The 27082-nt window shown below is 31.3% G+C and overlaps 1 protein-coding gene across 2 annotated transcripts; it reads left to right on the plus strand.

The window, feature by feature from the left end:
• The first annotated feature begins 4155 nt into the window (after window positions 1-4155).
• On the plus strand, window positions 4156-26961 carry LOC134707200 (coiled-coil domain-containing protein 13-like). Of its 2 annotated transcripts, none has more exons than XM_063566776.1 (18): window positions 4156-4263; window positions 6222-6413; window positions 6992-7066; window positions 7762-7858; window positions 9628-9770; window positions 11015-11089; window positions 12612-12731; window positions 13126-13233; window positions 14761-14919; window positions 16831-16907; window positions 17390-17489; window positions 18056-18262; window positions 18630-18754; window positions 19540-19632; window positions 20284-20409; window positions 24277-24404; window positions 24730-24874; window positions 25427-26961. In XM_063566776.1, exons 2-18 carry the CDS (start codon window positions 6246-6248, stop codon window positions 25590-25592), a joined length of 2112 nt encoding a protein of 703 aa, XP_063422846.1. In that variant the 5' UTR covers window positions 4156-4263; window positions 6222-6245; the 3' UTR covers window positions 25593-26961. The 2 variants fall into 2 exon arrangements, with proteins under 2 accessions (XP_063422846.1, XP_063422847.1); XM_063566777.1 differs by lacking the exon at window positions 4156-4263 and adding an exon at window positions 5356-5399.
• Window positions 26962-27082: the final 121 nt, after the last annotated feature.

A 27082-nucleotide genomic window follows, 5' to 3' on the forward strand; every position in this document is an offset into this window, starting at 1 on the left:
GGCAAGCCTCTCGCTTTAAATAATAAAATTTAACTGTCTCGAGTGGAGAAATATCGTAATACACTTGTTGCAGTGTAAGAATCTATATGTATTATTAAATAAACTACGACTACAGAAACCTTTAAGCACTGTACGGGATATATAGGTTTTCAAATGGTTAATAATTTGTTTTATTCTGTGTCTTTCATTACCTGGCGTTTGTTTGAAGTCGTCGGATCAAATAATGACTTGTGTTTATATAATTATGTAAGTCCGCGACGTCTTTCTGGTATATTTTCATCAAAAGCGCTAAAAAAAAATTTAAAAAAATTAGATAGACAATGCTATATAAGACCTGGGCAGGTGATGAGCTATTAACAAGCAAACTATCAACTAAAAGTGATAGCCATTTTTTTTAGCTCTGCATGAGGGATTATAACCTTAGTAGTTTTTTATGCCCCACCTACGATAGTAGAGGGGCATTATGTTTTCTGGTCTATGCGTCTGTCCGTCCGTCCGTCCGTCCGTTCGTCCGTCTGTCCCGCTTCAGGTTAAAGTTTTTGGTCAAGGTAGTTTTTGATGAAGTTGAAGTCCAATCGACTTCAAACTTGGTACACATGTTCTCTATGATATGATCTTTCTAATTTTAATGCCAAATTAGAGATTTTACTCCAATTTCACGGTCCAATGAACAAAGAAAATGATAGTGCGAGTGGGGCATTCGTGTACTGAGGACACATTCTTGTTTTACTTTACTTTACTTAGTAAGTATATAGTTCATGTTGTACCTAGTATATAGTTCATGTTGTGCCTACTGGATAGTTTTTTTTTTACTGCATTCAGCTATGATAGAAGTAATACTTAGGTAAAAAAAAAAAGTGGTTCTTATTCTTATCAATGTAAAGAGAGATATGTAGTAAAAATTATGCCTAGTCATACAAAGTAAAGTAACAAAAATACCGAACTCCTGGTGGTATACCTATCTAGGATACCTATTTAACCTCACACTTGTATGACAATCGCATATAATTCCATTTACAATATGGTAGCAAAACTAAGCGACGTACTAGCCCATTCAGTGAAATTTTCCGACAATCTTACCAGACAATATTTATTTTTCTTAAAAAAAAAAAGAAGCATTATTGCATGGCCAATGTAACTGGTCAATATAAACTCATGGAATGAGAATTGTTTTATTACAAGATTGAAAGTATAATCAAGGTGACAAATTATAAAGAATTGTACGTGCAACTAGTTTTACGTCGATTTTATTTACTTTCATTCTTCATTCGATTCATTGGATATCTGCTATGCTGATTAGTATTTCTACCAGGTGCAAGACCACTTGGCTGCATCAGGATGGGCAAGTTTTTACAATTTCTAGAACATGTAGAACGTGTATTGGTATGTACTTCGACCCTATTAGATTCGTGCTCGGATATCCAAATTGAACAAAAAAACAATAAACATTTAATCTGGGAAATACATATCTCGGGATATATTCATAAGAAATTTATATTGGAGATTAACGTCGAGTAAAACAGGATCGGCAAATATTCACATTAATAACACGTTCTCATCTAAAATTAGAAATTCTCATATGCCACTTAACTTATTTTTGTGTGAAAAGGCCATAAAATTTGGGATTATTGATACATTTCGCGTAAAAAACTCACTGTATGTACAGCATTAACAATATTTGTTTGTCATCTTTTGGCAAGATTTGTGATGATCTGTGATCTTTCTTTGTAAATGAGAACCAAAATTTCATTATTTTGTCATAAACCTTTTTCATATGATGCTAGAATGAACTATTTTAACACCAAGGAAATAGTTCAAGTAAATAAACATTAAAAAGATACTCATTCTGCATTTTTGTTATACTTTTATGTCATTTTTGAAATATATACATAACATAGCATTTACCCATCTTTATTTCAGATGTTTCAATGAACAGAATGCTAAATTAAGTCTTTTTTCTCTTACTTGTATTTGTCAGGTCTGTATGCCTGCATACCACCCTGGTGTATGCTAAAACCTCACTGTATGTGTATACTAGAATTTGCCAGGTATGTATGCCAGCATACCGACCTGGTTGATGTTAAACTCTCACTCTATGCATATATACTTATATTTCAGGTCTGTATGCTAGCATACCGACCTGGTTAATGCTAAACTCTCACTCTTTGCATATACCAGCATTTTTCAGGTCTGTATGCTAGCATACCGACCTGGTGTATGTTAAACTCTCACTCTATGCATATATACTAGTATCTGTCAGGTCTGTATGCTAGCATTCCGACCTGGTGTATGTTAAACTCTCACTTTCTGCGTATATAACTAAGTATTTGTCAGGTCTGTATTACTGCATACAAATCTGGTGTATTTAGAACCTTAATATATTTATTTTGGCATAGTTAAGGTCTGTATGCCTGTATACGAACCTGGGATATGTAAACCGATTTTTTAAATTTATTTATGTTTTTTTCTGCTAGGTACTTGTATGCCTGCATGGATTCTAAAATTTTATTCTGGATTCATGTTTGTATTGGCAAGTCTGTATGCCTGAATGCTAAGTATAAAGTTAAATTATGTTTGCATACCTCCCTTAGAAAATAAGGAGATGTGTAATCTTTCAGTCAGTTTAATTGAAGTCTGGAGCTGGCATGTCAGTTAACTGCTAGTAGTCTGTTGTTATCTATGTTTCATCTTCTGACATCAGAATCGGACTTCTCTTGAACTGAATTTTAATGTGCGTATTGTTATGCGTTTACTTTTTTTACATTGGTTAGAGGTATAGGGGGAGGATTGAGATTTCACACACATGTTTAACCCCACCGCATTTTTGCGCCTGTCCCAAGTCAGGAGCCTCTGGCCTTTGTTAGTCTTGTATTATTTTGATTTTAGTTTCTTGTGTAAAATTTGAAAATTAGTATGGCGTTCATTTTCACTGAACTAGTATATATTTGTTTAGGGGCCGGCTGAACTTACGGGACGCCTCCGGGTGCGGGAATTTCTCGCTACACCTGTTGGTGACCTTCCGCTGTTGTTGTTTTTTTATTTGGTCGGGTTGTTGTCTCTTTGACACAGTCCCCATTTCCATTCTCAATTTTATTTTTATGATTGTGAAATGAAAATGTCGAAGTACATGGATGTAAGGAATTACTTATGAATAGCCTTCAACTTCATTTAAATTTGAAAGAAAGCTCTTTTTAAAATTCTTAACTGCAACACTCAGGGGTTTATTCCCGTATACCAACCCGCTTTTCAATAAACCCTTGTTGATTATCGGCATACCAACATAATTATAATCCTATACCCATTGGAACATAAAAGTTTGCATATTTGTTTGCCATTTTCAGTTCACAGTATTCTTGCATACAACACTGGTGTACGGTGAAAACTTATTTTTCTTGCATGGATACATACAAGCTTTGATTGCTTGTATACCAATCTATGTTTTGTTGAATTGTAGTTTTACATACATTCTAGTACTAGTATTGTCAAACCAAACTGGTGTTCAGTAAGTGTATGGTTTGCCCCCAGTCTTAAATGTATGCATATACAAATTAAAGTACACAAGAAACAGCATAGAAAACGATCAAAGTCTGAGCAACACGAACACTAACCAAAAACTGTGGATGATCTCAGGTGCTCCAGAAGGGTAAGCAGATACTGCTCTACATGTCCAACAGTGGCACCGTCGGGTTGCTCATGTTTTTACAAACCCGATAACTAGCTTTATACAGTAAGTCAAATCCATGAAAAGGGAAGGGGATTGTAGTTATGACGTGAGAAACATATCAGCAATCATCTGTGAAACGGTTATTCCATAACGGTCAACCAAGTTGAACTATATACTATGGTAACAATTGTGTATACACTGGAGTTGTAAAAACAAATCATTCAACCAGGAAAGCCAAAGAATTGATGCCTTTTCTAGTGAAGCCATGCATACATTATTAGCAGGAACAGATAAAAGACTGGTGTTGTTCATTGGTGATTAAATCTAAACGGATAAAAACTCCAAATGTCCTCCTGTTTACACAATAACTGATGGTGGTGCTCCTAATTCAAGAATGCCCGTACGGTAACCAGAAGAAAATTCACACATTTGTCTCGGAAATTTAACATCTCCGTCATACATTTGTTATATTAGATTTTACTTAAACCAATCAAAAAGAATTTAACAATGCAGGAAGCACCTGTCCAATGAAATCTGTTCTTATTTAATGATTATGATTGGAATGAAATTTTTGTTGCTAATGATGCTTCAAAGAAAAAGTATATTTTGTTTATCTTCATATAAGAAAATTTCGGAGTAAACAAAACACAAATTCCCATTACTTTTCTGCAACTGTCTATAGAACACGTTTTCACCAATGTCCTCATTACAAATATTCTGTATTTTTTACTTTTCTGGTGTAAATAAATATAAAATAATAAGTTGGTCTTTACTTGAATAAGATAAGATAAGAAAACTTTATTTTGATTCGGCATAAGTACAAATAAGCAACACAAGCTCCTAGGAGCTTTGGTTTGAATATAAAAACATATAAATAACATAAAAACAGTGCATTTTGACATAATATAAGGCAGGTATTACCTGTAAATGGGGACGAAGTCTGTATGAATTATTTAATTTAACTTTTAAAAATATTTGTTAAAAAAAGAAACGGAAATACTGTTCTGAGGGATTTTAGTTGTGACGTTATTTAAGTTATGACGTCATATGCAATGTAAACAAAGAAACGCTATAATCAGGTAACGTTTTTTCATATCAAGGAATTATTAAAAATGAAAGTGGTATTGCGTTCCTTCCTATTTATAATAGACTGGTAAATATATATTTTACTTTTAAAGAGTCATACCACCAAACCGGAAAAAGGAAGTACATTGTAGATTTCTGCGCAGGTCCAGGATTTCAAAACATGACATAAAATAAATTGAATGATTTTGAGTTCATTAGTACAATGAAAAATTATCCTGGGTTTGTACCAAACTTAAACAGAAGCTTATTTATGATCATAAGATAGTATCCAGAAGTAAATTTTGTAAAAAGATAACTCCATTTTTTCTGTATTTTACTGTTGAATGGACTTTAAATTAACATTACATACAGTCTGCAGTTAAAGTTTTCAAAACATTTATTAGATTCATTAACTATCCTAGATTTTTACCAAACTTGGACAGAGGCTTCTTACAATAAAAAGATGGTATCATGAGGAATATTTTTATTGATTTTTTTCCTCATTTTTGTTGAGCCTGCGATTTACAGCAAAAGTAGGCGAGACACTGGGTTCCGCGGAACCCTTACACATTTTTTTTAATTTACTCTTAGATCATTTAAATGTTTAAGAGTATAGTGTGACAAACAAGTACACATTTTTTTTTCAGGGGCCAACTGAAGCCCCCTTCAGGTATGAGATTTCTTGTAGTGTCTTTAGACTCATTGGTGGCCCAGGGCTGTTTTCTGCTCTTTTCTTTAGTTGGGTTGTCTCTTTGACACATTCCCCATTTCCATTCTCAATAATATTTACGCCCTAGTCTGCTGCCTAGTGCTCAATCAGAATTGAGGGATCTACAATGCACTCATGTATATTGTAGTCACTTTTGGCATCAAGGACAATTCAGCATTTCTGAAAGACCTTTTAACAGCTCTATAGGTATAAGATCTGTATGCACCTTGGATTCATTCCCAACCGATGTTAATTCAAATACCTGTTGAATTAGAATATGTTTTGTAGAGGTTTATACATTGTACATCTGAATATTCATACTTTCATGAATAAAATTCTTGAATTTTTACAATGAATTATTTTGTTTTATGATCAGATGATTAATAATTAATTGTGATTTATTTTAGATTACTGTTAATTGGTATTTACAAAGCTTGTTGTGTATTATTGTAACATTGCCATTATTGTAGGTCAAATAAATGTGTTTGGTTTTAATTGAAAAAACAAGTAGTTTTAAAATCAGTCAAACTAGCTTGGTAAATGTAAAGTAAAACAACATTGAAGATTTTTAATGAAGAAACAAAAGATGATAATGTTTAACAGCTTGTGAGGAGTTTGATAGTAGTTTGGAATCTTTTTCCTTTCTTTTAAAAGTCTTAGAGACAAATGACTTGGTCTTTGATATTTTGTAAATACATGTATTCATTAAATTTGTTGCAAGTTAAAAAAAAAAAGTGATTTATTTTGTGCCAGCATATACATATATCTGAAATTTGTTTTCAGCTTTAGGATAAAAGTAATTACAAAATGGAATCAGAAACAAGTGAAACACTAAAGAAACAATTCCAGTTACTTCAAGAACAACAACAGAAGAAATTACAAAGGAGGAAGCAGAAGAAAGAAGAAAAAAGTAAAGAAAAATCAATAGTTAATACATCTAATGCCTTTGGAGTTGATGATGATTTAAACCTGAAGGTAAGTAAAAGTTTTGACAGAAAGAGTTGTTACTGTATTTGTTATAATATAAAGACAAATGACATCATTTTGATGTCAGCTATAGATATAGCTTTTCATTTCAATGCATTTACACTTGGAAGTGAGCATAATTTAATAAAATAATAATCATTCAGAAGGAAGAAATATTGCATAAACTTACAGAGGTAGGATTTGCTTCTCCCATAAATTGTTGTCCTTGGGTGCATCCAGTTTGCAGATAATACAACAGTGGCTCTGTTTCAAATATTAATTACTTGTCTGTAATTCATACCAATCATAGTCTTGGCAGTTTTTCTTCAGTAGTCATGTAGTCTATTATGGTATAAGCCCAAATTGTTTTTGTAGAGACATCTGTGTATTAATGAAGCATCATCTACATTGTAATAAAATAATTTGTTTTATATACTATTTTCTTTTAGAATTTTCAGTAAGTATTTTTGGAGAATTTTATTCACATGTGTTTAAATTTTAATATTATCAATACTTTACATTTTTTAAAAATTTTAATATTATCAAAACTTTACATTTTTTTTAAAATTTTAGATTGTATTTTTCAGTTAGCAGATCCTGTACCAAAAGGCAGTGGTTATGTATCAGAGGAACTAGTACAACATTTAAATAATCAAATCAGGGTAAAGAAATTCTTTTATTTGATAGAATAGATACTAAAGAAATATTTAAAAAAATAAAAACTTTACAGAACAAACATAATTTTATGATCTTATTGCTATACATGTATACTATCACAGATATAATTGGCTGTACAAAACTGTTTTTTTTAGAAATCTAAACAATTCCTAGTTAGTTCATGTTGCTCTGTTAAAATCTACAGTCACTAGCCATGAACTTTGAACCAGAATAACAATGTAACATCTTATAAGAGTACTTTCATCAGATGCAGACAGCTCCCTATATATAGCTATCATTATATGATCAAGATCACCTACATTTCATGATTCATTTCATTTATATGTAATCATTTTATATAACTGTAACATAGGTGGATGTCATTAGCTGAGAAAGAATTTTTCATTCAGAATTAACTGGCACTAATTATTTGAAAACTAATGTCCTTCCTACAAAGTCAACATTAACTTTATAAGACTACATCATATCGCTTAGATTAGGTGTAATAATACTTGGCTTCTTCTCTAGTTGATAATTGTTATTACAGTCAGATAGGTTTTAGTATCTAGACATTGTTAATTTATTAAGTAAAGTTTTTATGGACACTGAAAATATCTGAAATAAAATGTTAAATGTACATTAATATCATGTATATATTTTATTATTTCTGAGGAATAGTTTTATACATGAATTATTTCAGGAAGTAAAAGATGAAAATGGAAGATTGTACAGACTACTGAGTGAGAAAGATTTTGAAATAAGAAATTTGAAGAAGAAAAGAGAGGAAGATGAAGCAGGTACAGTAAGCTTCAGCAAATCAGATACCTTAAATGTCAGCATATACCATTACCTGATAAATGTATATTCATTGAATATTCTTCAATAATCAGTTGACTTACCCTTCACCACTGATATAGAACAGTAAAAGAGTTGGAGGGATATTTATCAAATACATGATACTCCACAATGCACCACAATGTTTGTGTATATTAATTGTATTTTATTTTCCTGACATAATCAAATAATTCACCTTTTCCTTCGTATCTAAGTGAAAGGAAAAAAAAATTAGTCTATATAGTATAATCACAAGTATTTCTATGTGAAATTTGTATTTTTATTTGCCCAATTTAAAAAACATAAAAAAGTAAGGGCCAATTTCAACCCTTTGTGGACCTTCTCCTTTGTAGGGGCATTAAGTTTAACTCTTGTGAATCTGTAAACTATAAAACCAGTGCCAGTTCATGTGACAAATATAGCAAAGTAACCAATCATATAAAATTTTTAATTGTCATAAATTCCACTGAATATCTAATTTTCTAAGAAGTTATTTTGCTTCTTGAGGATTTTTTTTAAAACATAATGTACTAAAATTACTGGTATCAAAATGAGTGGTTTTTCTTAAATATATTTTTGTATCAAAATGAGTGGTTTTTCTTAAATATATTTTTTATAATTTTTAGACATTTTTGTTTTTTAATCTCAAATGGTTTGGCACTCTTTTTCAATCCAAACTCATACCTTCTTCTCATTTCTTGCAAAACAAATCACCAGATTTTTCACATTAGTCCAAAATTTATGCTTATTTATATTGCTGAAAGCAAACTTGAGGATTTTAAGCTAATTTGAAATACAAAATGAAATCATTCGGGAAAAAAACACACCGGTAGAAACCTCTTAATAAAGGTATCTTTTTCTTCATTTTCCATGATGTTTTAGAGTTTGCTCATTAATGATTTGGAAAATTGACAATTTAGATATTTGAAAAACTCAGAAAATCAATATAATGTGACATACATGTATAAGCATTACCCTAAAATCCAAATTACATCATATTGAGTTACTAGATTGTTTGAGGTGTGAGATATATATAAATTTCTTTGAAAAATTTCAATATGGCTTTTAAATTTACTTATTCTTAGTCTCAATAATTCAAAGTTTGGGTGACAGTTTTGAACACATCTAGTCCATGGTACTTTAGATACAGATACAAGATGTACAGCTAAGTCTACCTTGTATCTTAACTTACATCTTGAAATTAATAATGAGAATGAATTGAGAACTTAACTTTAAAAGAGATGAGGCCTGCATGAAAATTAAGTAAATGTGATAAAAATTCTTAACCTATTCTATTCTACATTAGCAGTATATATAAGCTTATGTTTTAGTTGAATTGAATGTTATATGATGTCAAAACAAACTTTGAAAAATGAAGACACAAAAAATATAGAATAACAAGAAGGTGCACTATAATTTTCTATGTTCAGTGGACAGTGAAAATGGGGTAAAATCTCTTATTTGGCATTACAACAAGAAAGATCATGTCATAGGGAACATGTGTTTCAAATTGATTGGACTTCAACTTTGTCAAAAACTTAAACACGAAGCAGGACAGACAGATGAGAGGATGAAGGAACAAACGGACACATGGACCAGAAAACATAATGCCCATAAATGGGACATAATAAATAGGGCATACAAATTAAGAGTGATAGCTCTAGAGCAGGTACATTGTATTTACAGCATGTTTAGTTTATATATATAAAAGTGTATTCTTTGTACATTTTAGCTGGTGGTAAAGTAACTAATGAAGCTGCAGCAACTAAGATTGTAGAATTGTCAAAAAAAGTCAGAGAACTTACAGCTGAACTTCAGTCAGAGAAAACTAAAGTTAAACAATATGGCAAAAAATGTATGGAATTACAAAATCAGGTTAGACAGGTGTCCAGTTAAAAGCTTTTACAGTCTGTGATCAATTGTTATCATGCCTTACTATATTTTGTGTGTAATTTTTAACTATATTTATTTATTTATTCATTTTTATTTTCAATTGTGATACACAATGTACATTGAGTTATTCCTTAGCCTATTTGGCTGACTGAAAAATACTTATATATATATATGAATGTAATTGGTATTCTCTAATTCTATGGAAATTTATCCCTTTCCGAACCCATTGTATAAAAAAATTTAATCAACGTGTGGTTGCTGGTGATCTCAAAACATCATTGGATGATTTTGAGGGTCATGACCTTTTTAGCTAACTGGATGAATCAAAATTTGATAACAGGTGTTAATGAAATTGACAACTTCGTGCAATGTGAAAGGCACTCGAAGGTGATTTTCAGTTAACAAAAAAAGAAAATGTCTTTTTAATCATTAGAGAAACAGGTTCTTACATAGTAACTCGTGAATTTTCGGATTTATCCAATCTCGATAGTTAAATTATAAATTTTAAAGTCCTCGCAGAGGCGGCTCGGACTTTATAATTGATAATTTAACTATCTCGATTGGATAAATCCGATAATCCACTGGTATCAATGTAAGAATCTATATTTATAATTCAGGTTGCACTTCGATATTAAAATAATCATTCATTCATTCATAGAATACTGTCAATAAAAAAAATGCAATTCTTAGAATGGATTTATGAACTCAAGACCCTTAATGACCTTTATGTTCCCATGGTATTTCATTATGCATATATAGATCCATGGATTTAGATTCTTTAATTGAATTTGTCATTAAGGCACGACGTGCTTGGGTAAAAGAATCAATAGTTGATATTTATTTTATTTGTTGGGACATTTATATGTCAGAGTGACATTTGCCATTTGGAGTACATCTCAATTTCACTCTTTATTTTTCAAAATACATTCTCAACATAAGGTGTGTGTCTTTCAAAGACTCTGCATGACTAATCAGCAATTTTTGGTATGATTATTTGTTTGTTTGAAGAAGAATTGCAAAAGAAATTTAAAGGTCCCAGTGAATGTGCTACACAGATGACAATGAGATCAAGTGCATTTATTCAATGGGATAATAGAACAGACAATTGTTTAAATACCTCAACCAAGAGTAGATGACTCTGTGGAAAAGTTTTATTTGGTTGTCAATAGATATTATGAATGTTTTGTATTGTTGGAACCTGTGTATTATTATTCTTATTTTTTCAGATTTCTAACATCCCAGAAGAAACAAGGTCGATGCTGGGATCAGCTATTAGTTTAAATTCACAGTTGGACGAAAAAGTAAAAAAAAAATAGTATATGTCAAAACTGTACTTAAACTACACCCTGAAATAACAAATTTAATTAAATATTTGGACACAAAACTAAATTGAAAGTCTTAGAATTATTTCACATATGTTATCATTCTATAAAATTTTGATAGTCCTTTAGGCATAACTGAATGAGGAGTGTACAAAACAAGCAAATGTGATGTAAATATTGAACCTAGTTACATTATTAATGAATTCCAGATCGACAATTTATGTCAAACTTTCTGTGAAATTTCAAGTTTAATTTGTATGTATAAAGTGGAGGTTATCTTACACATAACATAGATATATAGTGTAAGGAGTTTTGTGTATAAATTTTCCTTTTTTTCAATCACCCAATAAAGGAGGTTAAAGTTAGTAAATTCATAAGACATATAACATTATAAATCTTTAATAAGGTTTGTTCAAGTTTTGAGACAATTGATTTTTTATGCCTGGTATATGCCTGTTAAAGTTAACTATCAGTATAAGAATCCATTATATTTTAGTTGTTGGTAGCTAACAATTTCTATAAATATACCTAGCTAAATTATGAATTGCTATGACTGTTCCCTATCATCTGTATTTTACTGGTTCAGGGTTTCCCCTGGGTCAATTATTTTTTTCGCCACTTCTTTCGTCAAACCAATATATTTTTCGCCACTTTATTATTTTTTTCGCCAAGTAATACAAATATATATATTTTTTTATTTTCCTTTTTTAAGCCCCCCATCCCCCCCCCCCCCCCCCCCCACACACACACACACTAGGTAAGAAGCGGTTTTTACAACAAAACGAAGCATCTTATCACTTGGAATTGATACCTCGTGTAAGGTGTAGTCATTACATTGAAGGGTTACTCTCGTGACAACCTTTTGAATAGATTTCTTCATAACGACAGTTTTCTTTTCTAGACTATCGGAAATAAGTAAAAGTATATGCTTGAAACACGTGGATCACTGAAACGACATTGGAGTACCCACTCAAATCAATAATCTATATGAAAGTTAAATGATAAAGTTTTAAATCAGAGACCTTTCTTGCTTTGAACATTTTTCGTCATAACAACAATTTTCATTTCTGGACTATCATACAAAAGAAGGAGAGGAAGCGTAAAGATTTTGCTACAAACACGTGTGTCGCAAAGTGGTTAAGAAATCTTTTTGTGACATATGACAGAAGCCATTTAACTATATCATTTTGTCATATCATACAATCAACACCTTTATTAATTAGTCCTTTGATGTCGATATCTATGAATGCAATCAGCGGATTATTGATTTTCTGTCAAAATCTTAACGAGTTCAAGGTGAATTCCGAGTATTGTCTGATCGGTAAAGTCAGAGAAACCCAAAAAAAGTAAATAAACAAGATGGCTGAAAATAAATCGTTATATATTTCTTTCGCCAAATTCTTTCGCCAATGACGAATTTTAATCGCCACAATTGTTATTTTTTCGCAAATTGCGAAAATGGCGACCGCCAGCGGAAACCCTGTACTGGTTTATTTTTTAGAAGGAGAATGAGGTTGATGTGAAAGGTTTACAGGACAAGTTAAGACACACAGAGAATAAGATGTCAGAGTACAGGATACAGTGTTCTACACTCAAAAATGAAATCAAGATGGCTCAAAAGGTTTTATATATTATTACAAGTCAATTGTACTTATTTGGTGTTTTATTTATGTCTAGTAATATATGTTATATTATATCACATGGTATGATTTTTCATGTTTGTTTCTTATATTAAAATGAGAGTTCAATGTTAAAGTGTGTAATTATCACTTATATTTTGTGTCTGAATGTCATTATATCAGTTGCCATGTGGTCTAAGTATATCTACTGTAATCACTAGCCAGTCAACACTGAGGTTGTGAGTTTGTATTGAGCTCGTGCAGGTGCACTTGACTCCAATCTTAATTGACTAGAATAAAAAAAAATCTGAAAAAGGATATTGTTATATTTGAGACATGTTTGGCTTATGATTACAGAAGCTATAACCTTATTGAAAGTTTCTTGTTGAATTGTAGGTTTTACAACAAGAAATTGGAACAGAAAATATCAGCATACAATCCTTAATGAATCAGCAGAGTAGCTGGAGGGGAAGAGCACAACAAATCATTAGTCTACAACAAAAGGTAGTCATTGTTGATTAGGGGGATTTAGGGGGAGAGCACCGCAAATCATTAGTCTACAACAAAAGGTAGTCATTGTTGATTAGGGGGATTTAGGGGGAGAGCACAACAAATCATTAAAAGGTAGTCATTGTTGATTAGGGGGATTTAGGGGGAGAGCACAACAAATCATTAGTCTACAACAAAAGGTAGTCATTGTTGATTAGGGGGATTTAGGGGGAGAGCACCGCAAATCATTAGTCTACAACAAAAGGTAGTCATTGTTGATTAGGGGGATTTAGGGGGAGAGCACAACAAATCATTAGTCTACAACAAAAGGTAGTCAGTGTTCATTAGGGGGAGAACAACGCAAATCATTAGTCTACAACAAAAGGTAGTCATTGTTGATTAGGGGGATTTAGGGGGAGAGCACAACAAATCATTAGTCTACAACAAAAGGTAGTAATTGTTGATTAGGGGGATTTAGGGGGAGAGCACAACAAATCATTAGTCTACAACAAAAGGTAGTCAGCGTTCATTATGGGGATTTAGGGGGAGAGCACCGCAAATCAATAGTCTACAACAAAAGGTAGTCATTGTTGATTAGGGGGATTTAGGGGGAGAGCACAACAAATCATTAGTCTACAACAAAAGGTAGTCAGCGTTCATTTATTATCTTAAAAGCTACAGTAGATGTTGTATGAATCAAATGTATTATACCACTTGAAAAGTTAATCATTTGATGCTGTTATCTATTTTTGTTATATGTCATATGAGGTCATCAGCCTGACAGTGATGATTTGTAATGCTGAGAACTGTTAACATCTGTTAGTTACCAACTTCATTGTAAGACATCTTCTTTCTGTTTGCCAATACTTTTGGTTCATTTATATTTAATCCAGTAATGATTGTATTAAAGAGTGTATAAAATTGGAATTATACTGTTAGTTGAACAATCTTGTGTATGTGATAAACTTTACCAGGTAATTATATTTTAAATACAGTAAGTCACTTAAAAGTTTCTGTGATAGAAAGGATTTCTCAACAATTAAAATAGAGTGCCATATAACTGCCATAATTTTGATAAGTATAAGACAGTTAACTTTAAAGCTTTTTGATATATTGATTGATTGTTGGTTGCTTAATGTCCAAATGTAAAAAAATCATGCATGTTCAGGACGACTTTTTGATATCTATAAGAAACAGATGTACAAGTATGTATCTATTTTACATCTGACTTATGATAGTGGATAGTATACTGAATATTTTTGTCCAAACCTTAGTTCCCTTGTCTGTTTGTCCTGTTTCAGTTTACAGTTTCAGGTGGTCTACAATTAAGTTGCGGTTACATCAACTTGAAAATTAGTACTCATATTCCTTATAATTTGACTTTTTTAAATTAGGAATTTGACCCAGATTTTGTAGTTCACCAAACTTCGAAATTTGCAATTTTGAACATATATTCTTGTCAAATTGCATTTAACCTTTCTAGAACTGATATTAATTTTATTCAGTTATTTTTTCTATATTGTAATGTTGCAATTTTCACAGGTAGAAGAATTAAAAGGGAAGTTAGAAAACTCCAAACCCAAAGAATATGATTTAGAGAGAGAAATGTTAGGGAATTCTTCAGCTAGGAAGAGAACTGGTGATGACAGACATAGAGAGCAGCTCAGGAAGATTGACAAAGAAAAAAAGGAAGCTCAAGAGGTGCGTCAACTAAATCTTATGCATTAAAACTGTCTAAACTGAATTCCTCAGTTTTGAAGGTTTAGTTTAATAGGACAAGATTAGTGTTTAGATTTTTGAAAGTTTATTAAAGATATTCCGTTTATATATAAATGTTAGTTTAAATATTACAAATTAATTGAAATAGTATATATTATAATTCTTTCAGTGAAAGTAATATTTGGTTACATTTTTATACAACCGCAAAAATTGGAAATTTTTTGGTCGTATATTGGTATCACGTTGGCATTGTCGTCGTCCGATGACTATTGGTTGCCGCACTCTTACTTAAGTAAAAGTAAATAGAAATCTTTAAAATTTAAACACAAGGTTTATGACCATAAAAGGTTGGGATTGATTTTGGGTGTTTTGGTCCCAACTGTTTAGGAATTAGGGGCCAAAAAGGGCCCAAATAAGCATTTTTCTTTGTTTTTGCCCAATACCTTTAGTATAAGTAAACAGAAATCTATGAAATTTTAACAAGGTCTATGACCACAAAAGGAAGGTTGGGATTGATTTTGGGAGTTTTAGTCCCAACAGTTTAGGAATTAGGGGTCCAAAACAGGTCCCAAATAAGCATTTTTCTTGTTTTTTGCACAATAACTTAAGTATAAGTTAATAGAAATCTATGAAATTTTAGCACAAGGTTTATGACCACAAAGGGAAGGTTTGGATTGATTTTGAGAGTTTTGGTCCCTACGAATTAGGGGCCAAAAGGATCCAAAATTAAAGTTTAATTGATTTCATCAAACACTGAATTATTGGGGTTCTTTGATATGCCAAATCTAACTGTGTATTCAGATTCTGAATTTTTGGTACTATTTCAAATTGGTCCAAAGGGTCCAAAATAAAACTTTTTTTTTTTAAAAGCTTGATTGTAACAAAAATTGAATTCTTGCGTTTTTTTGATATGCTGAATCTAAACATGTACTTAGATTTTTTATTATGGGCCCAGTTTTCAAGTTGGTCCAAATCGGGGTCCCAAATTATTATATTAAATATTGTGCAATAGCAAGAAATTTTCAATTGCACAGTATTGCGTAATAGCAATAAATCTTCAATTGCACAGTATTGTGCAATAGCAAGAGATTTTCAATTGCATAGTATTGCCCAATAGCAAGAAATTTTCAAGTACACAGTATTGTGCAATAACAAGTATTTTCAAATGCACAGTAGTGCACAATATCAAGAAATATCTAATTGCACAATATTGCGCAATAACAAAAAAATTTCAATTTCACAATTTTGCGCAAATAGCAAGAAATATTCAATTGCACAGTATTGTCTCGTTTTCAAACTAGTCTACATTAAGGTCCAAAGGGTAAAAAATTAAACTTTTTTGATTTCAACAGAAAATGAATGTTTGGGGTTCTTCAATTTGCTGAATCTTACCATGTATTTAGATTTTTAATAATTGGGGCAGGTTATCAAATTGGTCCACATTGAGGTCTAAAGGGTCTAAAATTGAACATTATTTGATTTCATCAAAAATTGAATTCTTGGGGTTCTATAGATATGCTGAATCTAACCATGTATTTAGATTTTGGATATTGGACCATAATAGGTAAATGTCCAATTTAAAATTTTTAAGTTTTTAAGTGTAAGTTCTTAGACCACATTCATTCTGTGTCAGAAACCTATGTTGTGTCAACTATTTAATCACGATCCAAATTCAGAGCTGTATCAAGCTTAAATGTTGTGTCCATACTTGCCCCAACTGTTCGGGGTTCTAACTCTGTGGTCGTATAAAGCTGTGCCCTGTGGAGCGTCTGTTTTTTTTCTGGCATAGAGTTGACTGTTTATGGAATTTCCCTTTTGTGAGTTTCAGAAAACGATGATTTTTATCCATTTGATATATATATTTATCATAGATATAATGATTTTACATTATAGAGAGCAGCAAATGAATTCAAAGCCTTAGAATCTGATCATGAAAATTTAAAGAAGAAATTAGATGCTGCCAAGTCAAGGTATGCCTAACTGTTTTAGGGTTTGTCTGACCAAAAAATGAAATTTGACGTTATTTTCAACTATTTCTATCTGACCAAATGACTTTTTGTCTGACATACTGATGGTCAGACTGAGTTTGGGATACACTGTGTTGATGGAATGATATTGACATGATTGAAGAGACTAAATCAAAATTCATGCATTGGTAAATGGAATCAGAATTTTATTTATTTAAGAAATTGATATCAAAGAGACTCATTTTTCAGTTTTAACAAGAAAACTTAAACTGGTTCTGATAATTTACCAGGTTAGAATTATTACAAACAGACTGACTTTGTGCAAATCTAACCAAGAACTTTGGATTTCTTTTAACTGAGTTATGCATGTCAGTGGCACACATACCACATCTTCTTATATCTTTGTTTTATGAAACATTTATAGCTAGAAGTCAGTTTATTATTTATAAACCTGTGTATCCTGTTTTTCTATTTCTATTTTACAGAAATTCTGTTTTGTCAAAAGAAATAAAGTCATCCAAACAGCAAATGCAGACCATGGTACAGAAGGGTCAACATGATGATGAACTCATTGAAGCTCTAATGGTAGTATTTGTCAATTGTTGATAATTAGAATTTATGTCAATATGTCATTCTGTAATCCGTTCTAGTACATGTTGGCCAGCTTGTTATTTTTAATCAAGCAAATACATAATAAAAAAAAATATTATCTTAACATATTTATCATGCTATTCTTGCATTATATCTTCATTGTAAATTAAGAGTAATAAAAGCTTTGATAATATTGAATTTCTAGATCGCTTAATTGAAACTTAGAACTGTGTTACTTGTATTAATTTTCTGATGTTTTGAATACTGAATTTAACCATAACCTGTTTTGCTTGCTTAAATTTGAAGACTGTGTGCATTGTAACCGTTTGAGTTTCTGGATTTTGCTGAAGAGGCAAAGATGAATTGCTCACTTCAGTTCTCATTGTATGGGTTGCAGTGCTTTCTAAAAATTTGACTAAAAAAAGGGCCATATCAAACTATTTTTATGGAGTAAAACGTTTATAGTGCCATCTTATCTATGTTCCATTTTCTTTTAAGTTCTATCTAAGAACTTTATTTTTATTGACAAACATAAAAGATGGTTTTATTTTTCATTATAGTTACAACAAGCACAGCTGCAAAAAATGTTAGAACAGACTAGTGAAACAAAGACACTGACAGAAGTTGATTCACGGGAGAAAGTAAAACAAATGGAAATGAAAAAACAGCATGATAATAATATTGTACAGCAGCTTAAAATCATTGTAGCTGAAAAAGAGACAAAAGTTCATTCTTTAGAAGATGAAATTAAACAGTTAAAATTGAATGTTAGTTTTGCTCTTACAGCTCTATATGTTTAAAAGTTAGAAATTATTTTTATTTATGCAAAATAATATCCAATGCATATATCTGCAGATTGCTAATTTGCAATAACTAATTTGCATTTTTATTCTTACTTCAAAAATCTTTATAATGAATGCATGCAATATTTTCTGAATTTACAGTATTTCTCCAACATTGTGACTATGAAAGTAGACAGATAAGAAAAGATAGATATTTAAAAGTTTTCACAAAATTTAGATATGTGATCACGTTAAATGTTGCTTTAGTATACAATGTTTTATCATATATAGTACAAATCTAACTTCACACATATAAAACCATAAAATGTATGGTCTTGATTTCTCTTATCAGCATTTACAGAAAGCACAGATGGAAAATGCTAACATGTTGTTCCAGCCCTCTAACAGACCTCAGTCTTCTAATGAGAATGTAGAACTAGAATTCAGACTGTCATCTGTAACACCTACAGATTCAAGGTAAAATTTGTTAGTCATGTGTATACTACAAAAGAAGCCAAGGAATCAAAACCATTCAATGGTTTACTTTTACAAATTGTGACTTGGATGGAAAGTTGTCTCATTGGCAACCATACCTCATCTTCTTTTCTTATTATATCTATGTAAATGATACATTTCTTCAATAAAAATGATTTACTAACATGTTTATAATAAATTTCTCTTGAACAGTATTTTTTTATGTTCTAAATTGAATCATATAGGTTCAAAAGAAGGAGCTAAACATTAACATGGAATACCCAGTTACATGATACCAGTCCAGTACCCACGAATTAAGTCCCTGAATAAATCTTCCATTTCTTATAAGGGATATTGTATAGCAAGATAACAATGATGTAAAGATGCTTTAAATTGTTGTACAATCAAAGGGTATTCATTAAAATGTCAACCTATTTTATGTTTTATGTGATTCATAAATGTATTGGGTGGATGATTGTCTTTTTAAATAGTCAAAATTTTATTTTCTATTTTTAACCAGTATTGGTTGATTGATTGATTGAGTGGTGCTTAATGTCCCTCTCAGCACTATTCATGGAGGTGAATTTTTATGGTGGAGAAAGTAAGTTTAGAGTGTCACCCTTCGGTAGGAAAACTGACATTCCTAATCAATTCATATTGAAGTTGAGCGCTCCTGCCAATATGAAAAATGTAAAGTGAAAAACATCTGTTCATTTTGTTGTTGAAATTGAAATCAACAATTCAAAACAATATTACAAGTTGGAAATCATGTTTTAATTCTCTTGTAGAATGAGTGATAGACCACCAACTGTGAATAGTATTTTAGATTCAGCCAGGTCTCATTCTAGAAAATCACTGGTTAGGGAACCTTCCTTTACTGTGTAAGTACAGTTACATAATAGAATACAGAAAAAAATAAAAATAAATCTATATTTCAAACTAGCAAGAGGCAAACATATAAAATGGCATACTGCTTAGTCTTCATCAGACACCATTAAAACACTTGGGGAAATACACCATAGCATACTCAATAATGGTCAAATATGGCCTAGGAGAAAGAAAAAAATCAATGCCAATACACCATCTAGTAAGGATTTATGACATGAAATTGTATTTTTAGCTGTCTCAAGCTTTCTTTTTTTAATAGCAATGTCTGGTACAAGTTTGATTTTTTTCACAGGAGATATATATTTTGGAAAAGGAAATTCTTTGTAAGAGCTTTTAGTCCTAAAATTCTTGTCAGATTTTTATGAAATTTCTGTCAATGGTTTCAAAAGTTCAAAAATCAGTGTTCATAGATCTAGAAATCAAATGAAAATTAATTTGTTTGCGATTTCATTACTGTGTTTCTTGTTTGACATTAATCAATGTTTATAAAATAAATGTTTAAAGAAAATCAAATTTTGGAGTTTTTGTCCCTTAACAGATTAAATGTATGCATGTAAAGGTGAAATTGGAATACTTCTTGCACTTTTTGTTGCATTTATTTAAAAAATACATTATATTTACCTAATATTTTGATACAATTTCAGCAATAATTTAGACAAACGTGCTGTGAATGAGCTAACTTATCAGTGCCAGGAGTATAAAACTCTTATGCAGGTAGCTGATGTAGAAAGAGAAAAACTTTCAGAGTTAGTACAGATCTTACAAAAAAGGTGACTCATTATGAACAAATACAAATTTGAGTGTTTATTTTTGTCTAGTCTGAACAGAGTTAAAAAATGAGACAAAGGTATACTGGTTGGTTTAGTCACGATTCTCCAACATTTGAAAAATCCAACTCACGTTTATCCAACAAGTATCAAACAATAGATGGGCTTGGTGTTTATATAACAATTAAAATTGTTGTTTTGAGGTAGTTAAAGTGAAACCAGCTGATTATTTATAATATATAAATTAAATTTATATTTTTTTTTTATAAAAAATGTCAAATAATAAGCAAATTCAGCCAAATAAAAATATTAATGGAATTAATTTTTAAAAAAACCTTATTTATTTGCCGATTTTTATGGTCACCGTTTTTATCTTTTATTAAAATATTTATCCATTTGAAAAGCATTTATATCTTAAAAACTAAAAGATGATACTTTGTTTATCCATTTGTTGTAGAAATAAGTCAATTATGATCATAAAAATATTGATGAATAATGTTTTTTATATAATAATTAAACACAACACTTAATTAATACTATATAAAACGTTAATTATTTCAATTTTGTACCATTATTGTGGCAAAGCCAAGCCAAACAAACTGACCACTTCTCCAGAAAGTGAGAGTACTTGTTCAAAGCTATACCAAACAATGTGAACAAAATTCATTTAGGCTTTATATGTGCTATAAAGTTTGCAATAAGCTATCATTCATTTATAGTTTTTCATATCGACAACACGTTTACTTACACAATACTACAGTATGGCCAACGCTATGCTTGCCGTTAATTTTGTACCCAACAAGTTTGGTAGAGTTCAACTAGAGCAGAATGGTTACCAGTACATGGTAAAGACTACAAGAGGTGACATGCGTTATTGGAAATGCATCGTGCCGTTATGTCCAGTTACAATTAACACGCACTACGACACCGTCACCAAGAATGCAAACCACCATTCTCACCCAGCAAGTACTATCAGGGTAAAAGCTGAGGCAGTGCTGAATATCATGAGAGAACGCTGTATGAAAGAAACTACACCAATACCAACAATTTACGAGGAGGAAAGGGCCAAGTTACGCAGCATAGAGTATATGGAAGTAAATCCAGATCATGATGATGTCATCGCTGATACACCATTGTTACCAATCACCCGTATAGATGTTAACCTTGAAGGAAAATGGACACGAACTTCGGCGGGGGAACAGTTCCTATTCGCAGACGATGGCAACGCAGAAAAAATCCTGATCTTTACCACCACTCAGAATCTCACCAACCTTGTAGCAGCAGACGTCATTTATGGAGATGGCACCTTCTACACATCTCCAACCCAGTTTTTTCAACTGTACACACTGCACGCAAAGGTCGACGAAGTCATGTACCCACTCGTCTTCAGTTTACTACCGAATAAAAGTGAACAGACGTACGACCGATTATTCAACTTGCTGAAGACTGCATGTCAACAACATCACTTCCAACTAGCACCACAGGTATTCTTCACTGACTTTGAGATAGCTATACGGAATTCCGCCCAACGAGCATTTGCCAACATCACACTTAGAGGCTGTTTCTTCCACTTTACTCAATGCATATGGAGGAAGACACAGAATCTTGGACTCGCCACCGCTTACAAAAGCAACGAAGACCTACGACTACTAGTAAGACGTGCAGCAGTATTACCACTTGTCCCACCACAGGTAGTTAATTGAAGATGTTTGGTTTACAGCAATAGAAGACGCCGAAGAGATCGCCATCGACACAACCGCATTCGCCGACTATGTGACAGAGTACTGGGTAGAAGGATACAACCGCCAACACTGGAACCATTTCAGCAACGAAGGACCACGCACCAACAACCATTTAGAGGGGTGGCACAGTAAACTAAAGAAGCACGTCAACCATGCACACCCAAACATTTACATCCTGATTGAAATCCTTAAGAAGACACAAGCCAACGCAGAAGCCAACCAGATCCAAGTAGCAGCAGGCGGGACTCAGCGACCAACATCTTTAAAATACAGAAATATCAACAATAGACTAGCAACACTGAAAGAACGCTTCCTCCAAGGTGAACTTACCGTCCAGGACTACGCTGACCAAGCAACCTTCCTCCTCCACATGGAAATTCGACAGTAGTATGCCAGTAGTGTGAAGTGTATACATGTAGTATTGGCAATTTGTAAATAGACTCAATATTTTTGTAAAGTACATTCCTATTAGCAATCATGTCGTTTATTAATTGTTTGCTGTGTTCAATTTCAAAAATTTGATGTAACTCTAATTTAATGCATTTTCCTGTGCAAATTGATGATTTAATTACATGACTTGTTGTACTTAAAAATATAGCGATTGTGTCTGATATATTTTATTGTACATAACTGGTTGAATATTTGTCTAGTAGTGCTTATATACATTGTTTATAAATGATTCTGTTCTTATGATATTAGTGCTCTTCTATACAATAAATATATCTATTTTAATTTTGACCTTCATTTGGTATTACTATTATTTTATTAAATAGTTCATTTGGTTAAAATACAGAATTTCAAGATTTTCTAAAGTATTTGTCTATTAGTGCTTATATTGGTTATAAAAAAACATGATTCTGTTGTTTGTAAAATATATGTTATATTAATGCTCTTTGATACAATAAAGTTATATATATTTATAATTTTGACTTTTTTCTTTAATATATATTATGTTACTAATATATCATTAAAAAGTTCATTTTAGCGGGATTTACTGTAACTCTAATTACATGTACAATTAGTTAATCCTTAACGTAAAAAAATCACGTTTCTCCAACAAGAAATTCCTTACCTGTATATAAAAATATAAAATGTTGGATAAACGTGACCACACCCTATATTTTGGCATCAGAAGTGTCACAGTTGTATTAGCACTGGCTCATCTCATTTCCATGAAGATTCTTTTGCCATGTACCTCAATCATGGTTCATTGACTTTGAATAGTTGCATAACTTGCATGTTTAAGTATTGCTATTTTAATTTCAACATTTGCATTATCAAAAGTACAAAAAGGAGAGGCATATCTCTGTGTTAATAGTTTATTTAAAGTAGATTTATTTCTGTTTTAATTTATAATTAAAAAAAAAGTTTTGTTTTGCATTTTATTGATGGTTTAAGAGGGTGGTAAAGGGGGGCCCTGAACACGGAAACACGTGAAATAAAAATCGGAAAAATGTTGCACGGAAAATAAAAATCAGAAAAAACGAAGCATGAGAAATAAAATCGTACATATTAACGGAAAAAGTAAAAATAATTTAGAAATGATGCAGCCGTTCTTTGATACCATCTTGTCATTATAAAATGGACATGATTACCCTACAGTCACCTTTTAGCGTTCGCTACTTGCAACTGATTTGAAAGAAAAATATTATTCATAAATATAATTTGATATCAATTTAATATTCTGGGAACTCATAACTTAAAACAATCTCCGGACTGACTTTGAATTAGTTCCGGTTTACTTTTTTTTTAAATGTGCGACAAGCACGAGAAATTAACAGTTCCGACACGAAACACGGAAAATAAATAAAGGAGAACACGAGGCACGCAAGTCGAACCAAACAGGAAGAAAACGAGAAATAAAACTTCAAAACACGAAAACACGTGAAAGCAAAAGGCCGAAAACGTTGCACGAAAATAACCCTTTACCACCCCCGTTTAAGCATATCACTTTATTTTATTTATTATGTCTGAATACTATCCATTAAGATTTTTTTTTCATATTCCGTTCCTGAAAAATATAATGTTTATTATTTGAAAAGAAATTAATTTGAATTTAAGAAAAATGTTTTGAAATGAAAATTTACAAAAGATGAAAAAATACTAAGTTCTGTGTTTCTATTTTTAGATCTGATGAAAGTACACAGAAAGTAGCTGATGTGCAAAATGAATTGATAAATCAAAGAAAAAAGAACGCCTTGTTAGAGAAACAGATTGGGAAGTCTAAAATAGAACAATCCAGTAAAAGTAAAGGTGGTAAGTGAGAATGAAACAAAGATGACCTGGCACATCCAGTTTGTGTTTTTGTTTGATGTTTTCTGAATTGAGCCCCCATATAGCCTTACATTACAGTTTTTAATCCTGCAGCCGATTTTTTTACAAAAATTTGCATGCAAGCTATTATTCGCCTAGTGAATTCAAATATGTAATAAAGATATACCTTTAAGTGCTATATTTAAAGATAAATGGGTTTGAAATTTTAGACATTTACTCAAAATTTATGTTTCTGTATGTTTGAAATTAACAAGAAATGAGCAAAGTTGATATTTCAGACAGTTAACATACATTGTTTGTTTTTCAGATGGTTTACCCTCCCGAAGTAAGAAGCAGTCTGGAAGAGCTAGTAGTGTGAATGTAGCCTCCAGTATAAGAGATTCTGCAGTGTTTGGTGAAATGGATGAAGATGATCTCCCACAAAATATGAATCTAGATGAGTTAGTTACTACGTAAGTCATAGGTTTATACCACCTTTAACTTTAATTGATAAATCATCAGTCATTGTTTGAATTTAAAAAATAGTTGAATATGTTTTGTATACTTGATTGGCTTTTTACTTTTATAGTATATAGGACCGTTTTACTATAGAACAAGTGAACATGAACTTTCTTTAAAAAAAATCTTTGATATTACTGTTGACTTCCATTCATTCAAATTTGTTCAAGTTCAACTAACTTAAAACTTATATATATAAATATAGAGGGTTTCTCTACATTGATATTTTTCTACTCTCTTTCTGCCTTTCTTTCAGATACTTAACTGCTATTTTGACATAATAATTTCAATACTTGCTGAAAAAAATTGTTGATTTTATTGCCCCAAATTGTTTGTATTTTTACAACCCTAATATCTCAGATGAAAAAAGTAGAACTTTAAATGTCATATTTACTAGATACAAATTTGTGTCTTTGAAAAATTTGCGCAAGAGGTGTTATAAAACACAGACATCTATTATAAATGAAAAATATTTTTGAAACTTGTGATTATTTTTGTACTTTTAGGCTTGAAATTCAGAAAGACGAAATAGACTCTTTAAAAGGAACATTGAAAAATACTTTAAAAGCCAAGGAAGAAGACTTGAGAATGTATTCACAAATGATGGAGGAGACAAAAACAGTGTTTTTACAAGCACTGAAACAATTTAAAGAGAATGATCAAGGGACATGATGATGTATTTTTTAGATTATTGACTTGGAATAATGTGCTGTTATCTGTATATGAATGGATGCAAGTTCTGTATTGCAATTCATTAGATGTGAACATGAAGATACAACTATTTATTTATGAATTTATTGATGTTGAATAATGGGTGTGGACACCTGTAAGTCCACAGTTTAACTCTGTCTAGAAAAACTACATATTTGCTCAAATATACGTTTTAAATGGTCTGTCAAATGTCAAAAGGTGCACAACTAGTCAAGTACCAGTTACTGTTAGGAATCTTCAGGTTTTTTTTCTTGAAAAATAGTTTAAAAGAAAGTGTGTCTGAAAAGTATTGCACCAATGATATAATTCTCATTTTATCAATGAAAAATGGTCTCTTAGCTTGTAATTTTATGTATATCAATTACTCATGAATACATCTGCTAAATAATTGAAATTTTTCAATAAATTCAAATTTGATATCTTCTCTTTCTCAGGTGTACATATGAAAAAAAAAATGTCAAATAAATCAAGCATGATGTAATTTACCATTTGATTAAGGAATTTCCTTGTAGTTCAGTATTTTTGTTTTTTTTTACTTTTTTCCTCATCAGATTGCCTTGAATAAACAAAACAAAAAAAACAAAAATCTACAAATTACTGATCTTATAGTACTCACAGTAAATGAAGGATAGCTCAAAACTATTTCAAATAGAAAACAAACCATGTTTTCTCAAAACTAAAATATCAGTCTGTACACATCCAAAAGATTTAGTGTAAAGACTTTATTATTAACAATACGAGAATAAAAATTATCACTAAAATTCCACTATATAAGTACCAACTGGATGTTAGACCAAATATTTGTGAATCGTTCTGTAACGAGATATAAAAGAAAAAAACAATGCATTTCAATGTCCTGATAAAATCAAGTAAAATAGGATTTATGCAAATAAGAATATTTGTCTGATATTAGAAGCAGTTTTTGCATTGCAAATGTTGTTAAAGATAGTGTAAAGTGACAGTAACTGGTACCTAATTGTCATTGTTGATGTGATAGAATTTTAATGGAAAATATAGAAAGGCTTTTATTGATGAACTAGCCCATTTTAATTGTGTTATTCATTTTAATCCTGCACATGCTTTGTAGTTTTAATTGTTATAATTTGTTTCATGTGGCAGTGTTCAGGTGTATCTATGCACACAGAACACTTTTATCATGTTGATATATAAAAGACTAGACCCAAATTAGCAAATATATTTGTGAAGGACATGAAGTTGTTTACCTGCTTCATGACTTTTCTTTTAAGTGTTTTTTATGTTTCTCATTAAATAACATGGACTTAGCTATATTTTATGATTAAAAGAAAAGAAACATTCTTTAGACAACAACCCTTGATGTATCACTTTCATTTTGTTTAAATGCAAGTTATTGGTATTGGGTCCCACTAATGTGGGTTCCCAAATATACTTTTCTGTTTTTATACTCAATTGATGGAATATGATTTGCAAAT

Source organism: Mytilus trossulus, chromosome 2 (assembly GCF_036588685.1).
Source record: "Mytilus trossulus isolate FHL-02 chromosome 2, PNRI_Mtr1.1.1.hap1, whole genome shotgun sequence".
Taxonomy (NCBI): domain Eukaryota; kingdom Metazoa; phylum Mollusca; class Bivalvia; order Mytilida; family Mytilidae; genus Mytilus; species Mytilus trossulus.

What these genes read in the sequence shown, in the direction of transcription:
- LOC134707200 (XM_063566776.1), top strand. Translation starts at nt 6,246, where the DNA reads ATGGAATCAGAAACAAGTGAAACACTAAAGAAACAATTCCAGTTACTT. An exon ending in ATTTAAATAATCAAATCAGG is followed by an intron (nt 7,067 to 7,761) that starts GTAAAGAAATTC and finishes GAATTATTTCAG; the next exon opens with GAAGTAAAAGATGAAAATGG. An exon ending in ATTCACAGTTGGACGAAAAA is followed by an intron (nt 11,090 to 12,611) that starts GTAAAAAAAAAA and finishes TTTATTTTTTAG; the next exon opens with AAGGAGAATGAGGTTGATGT.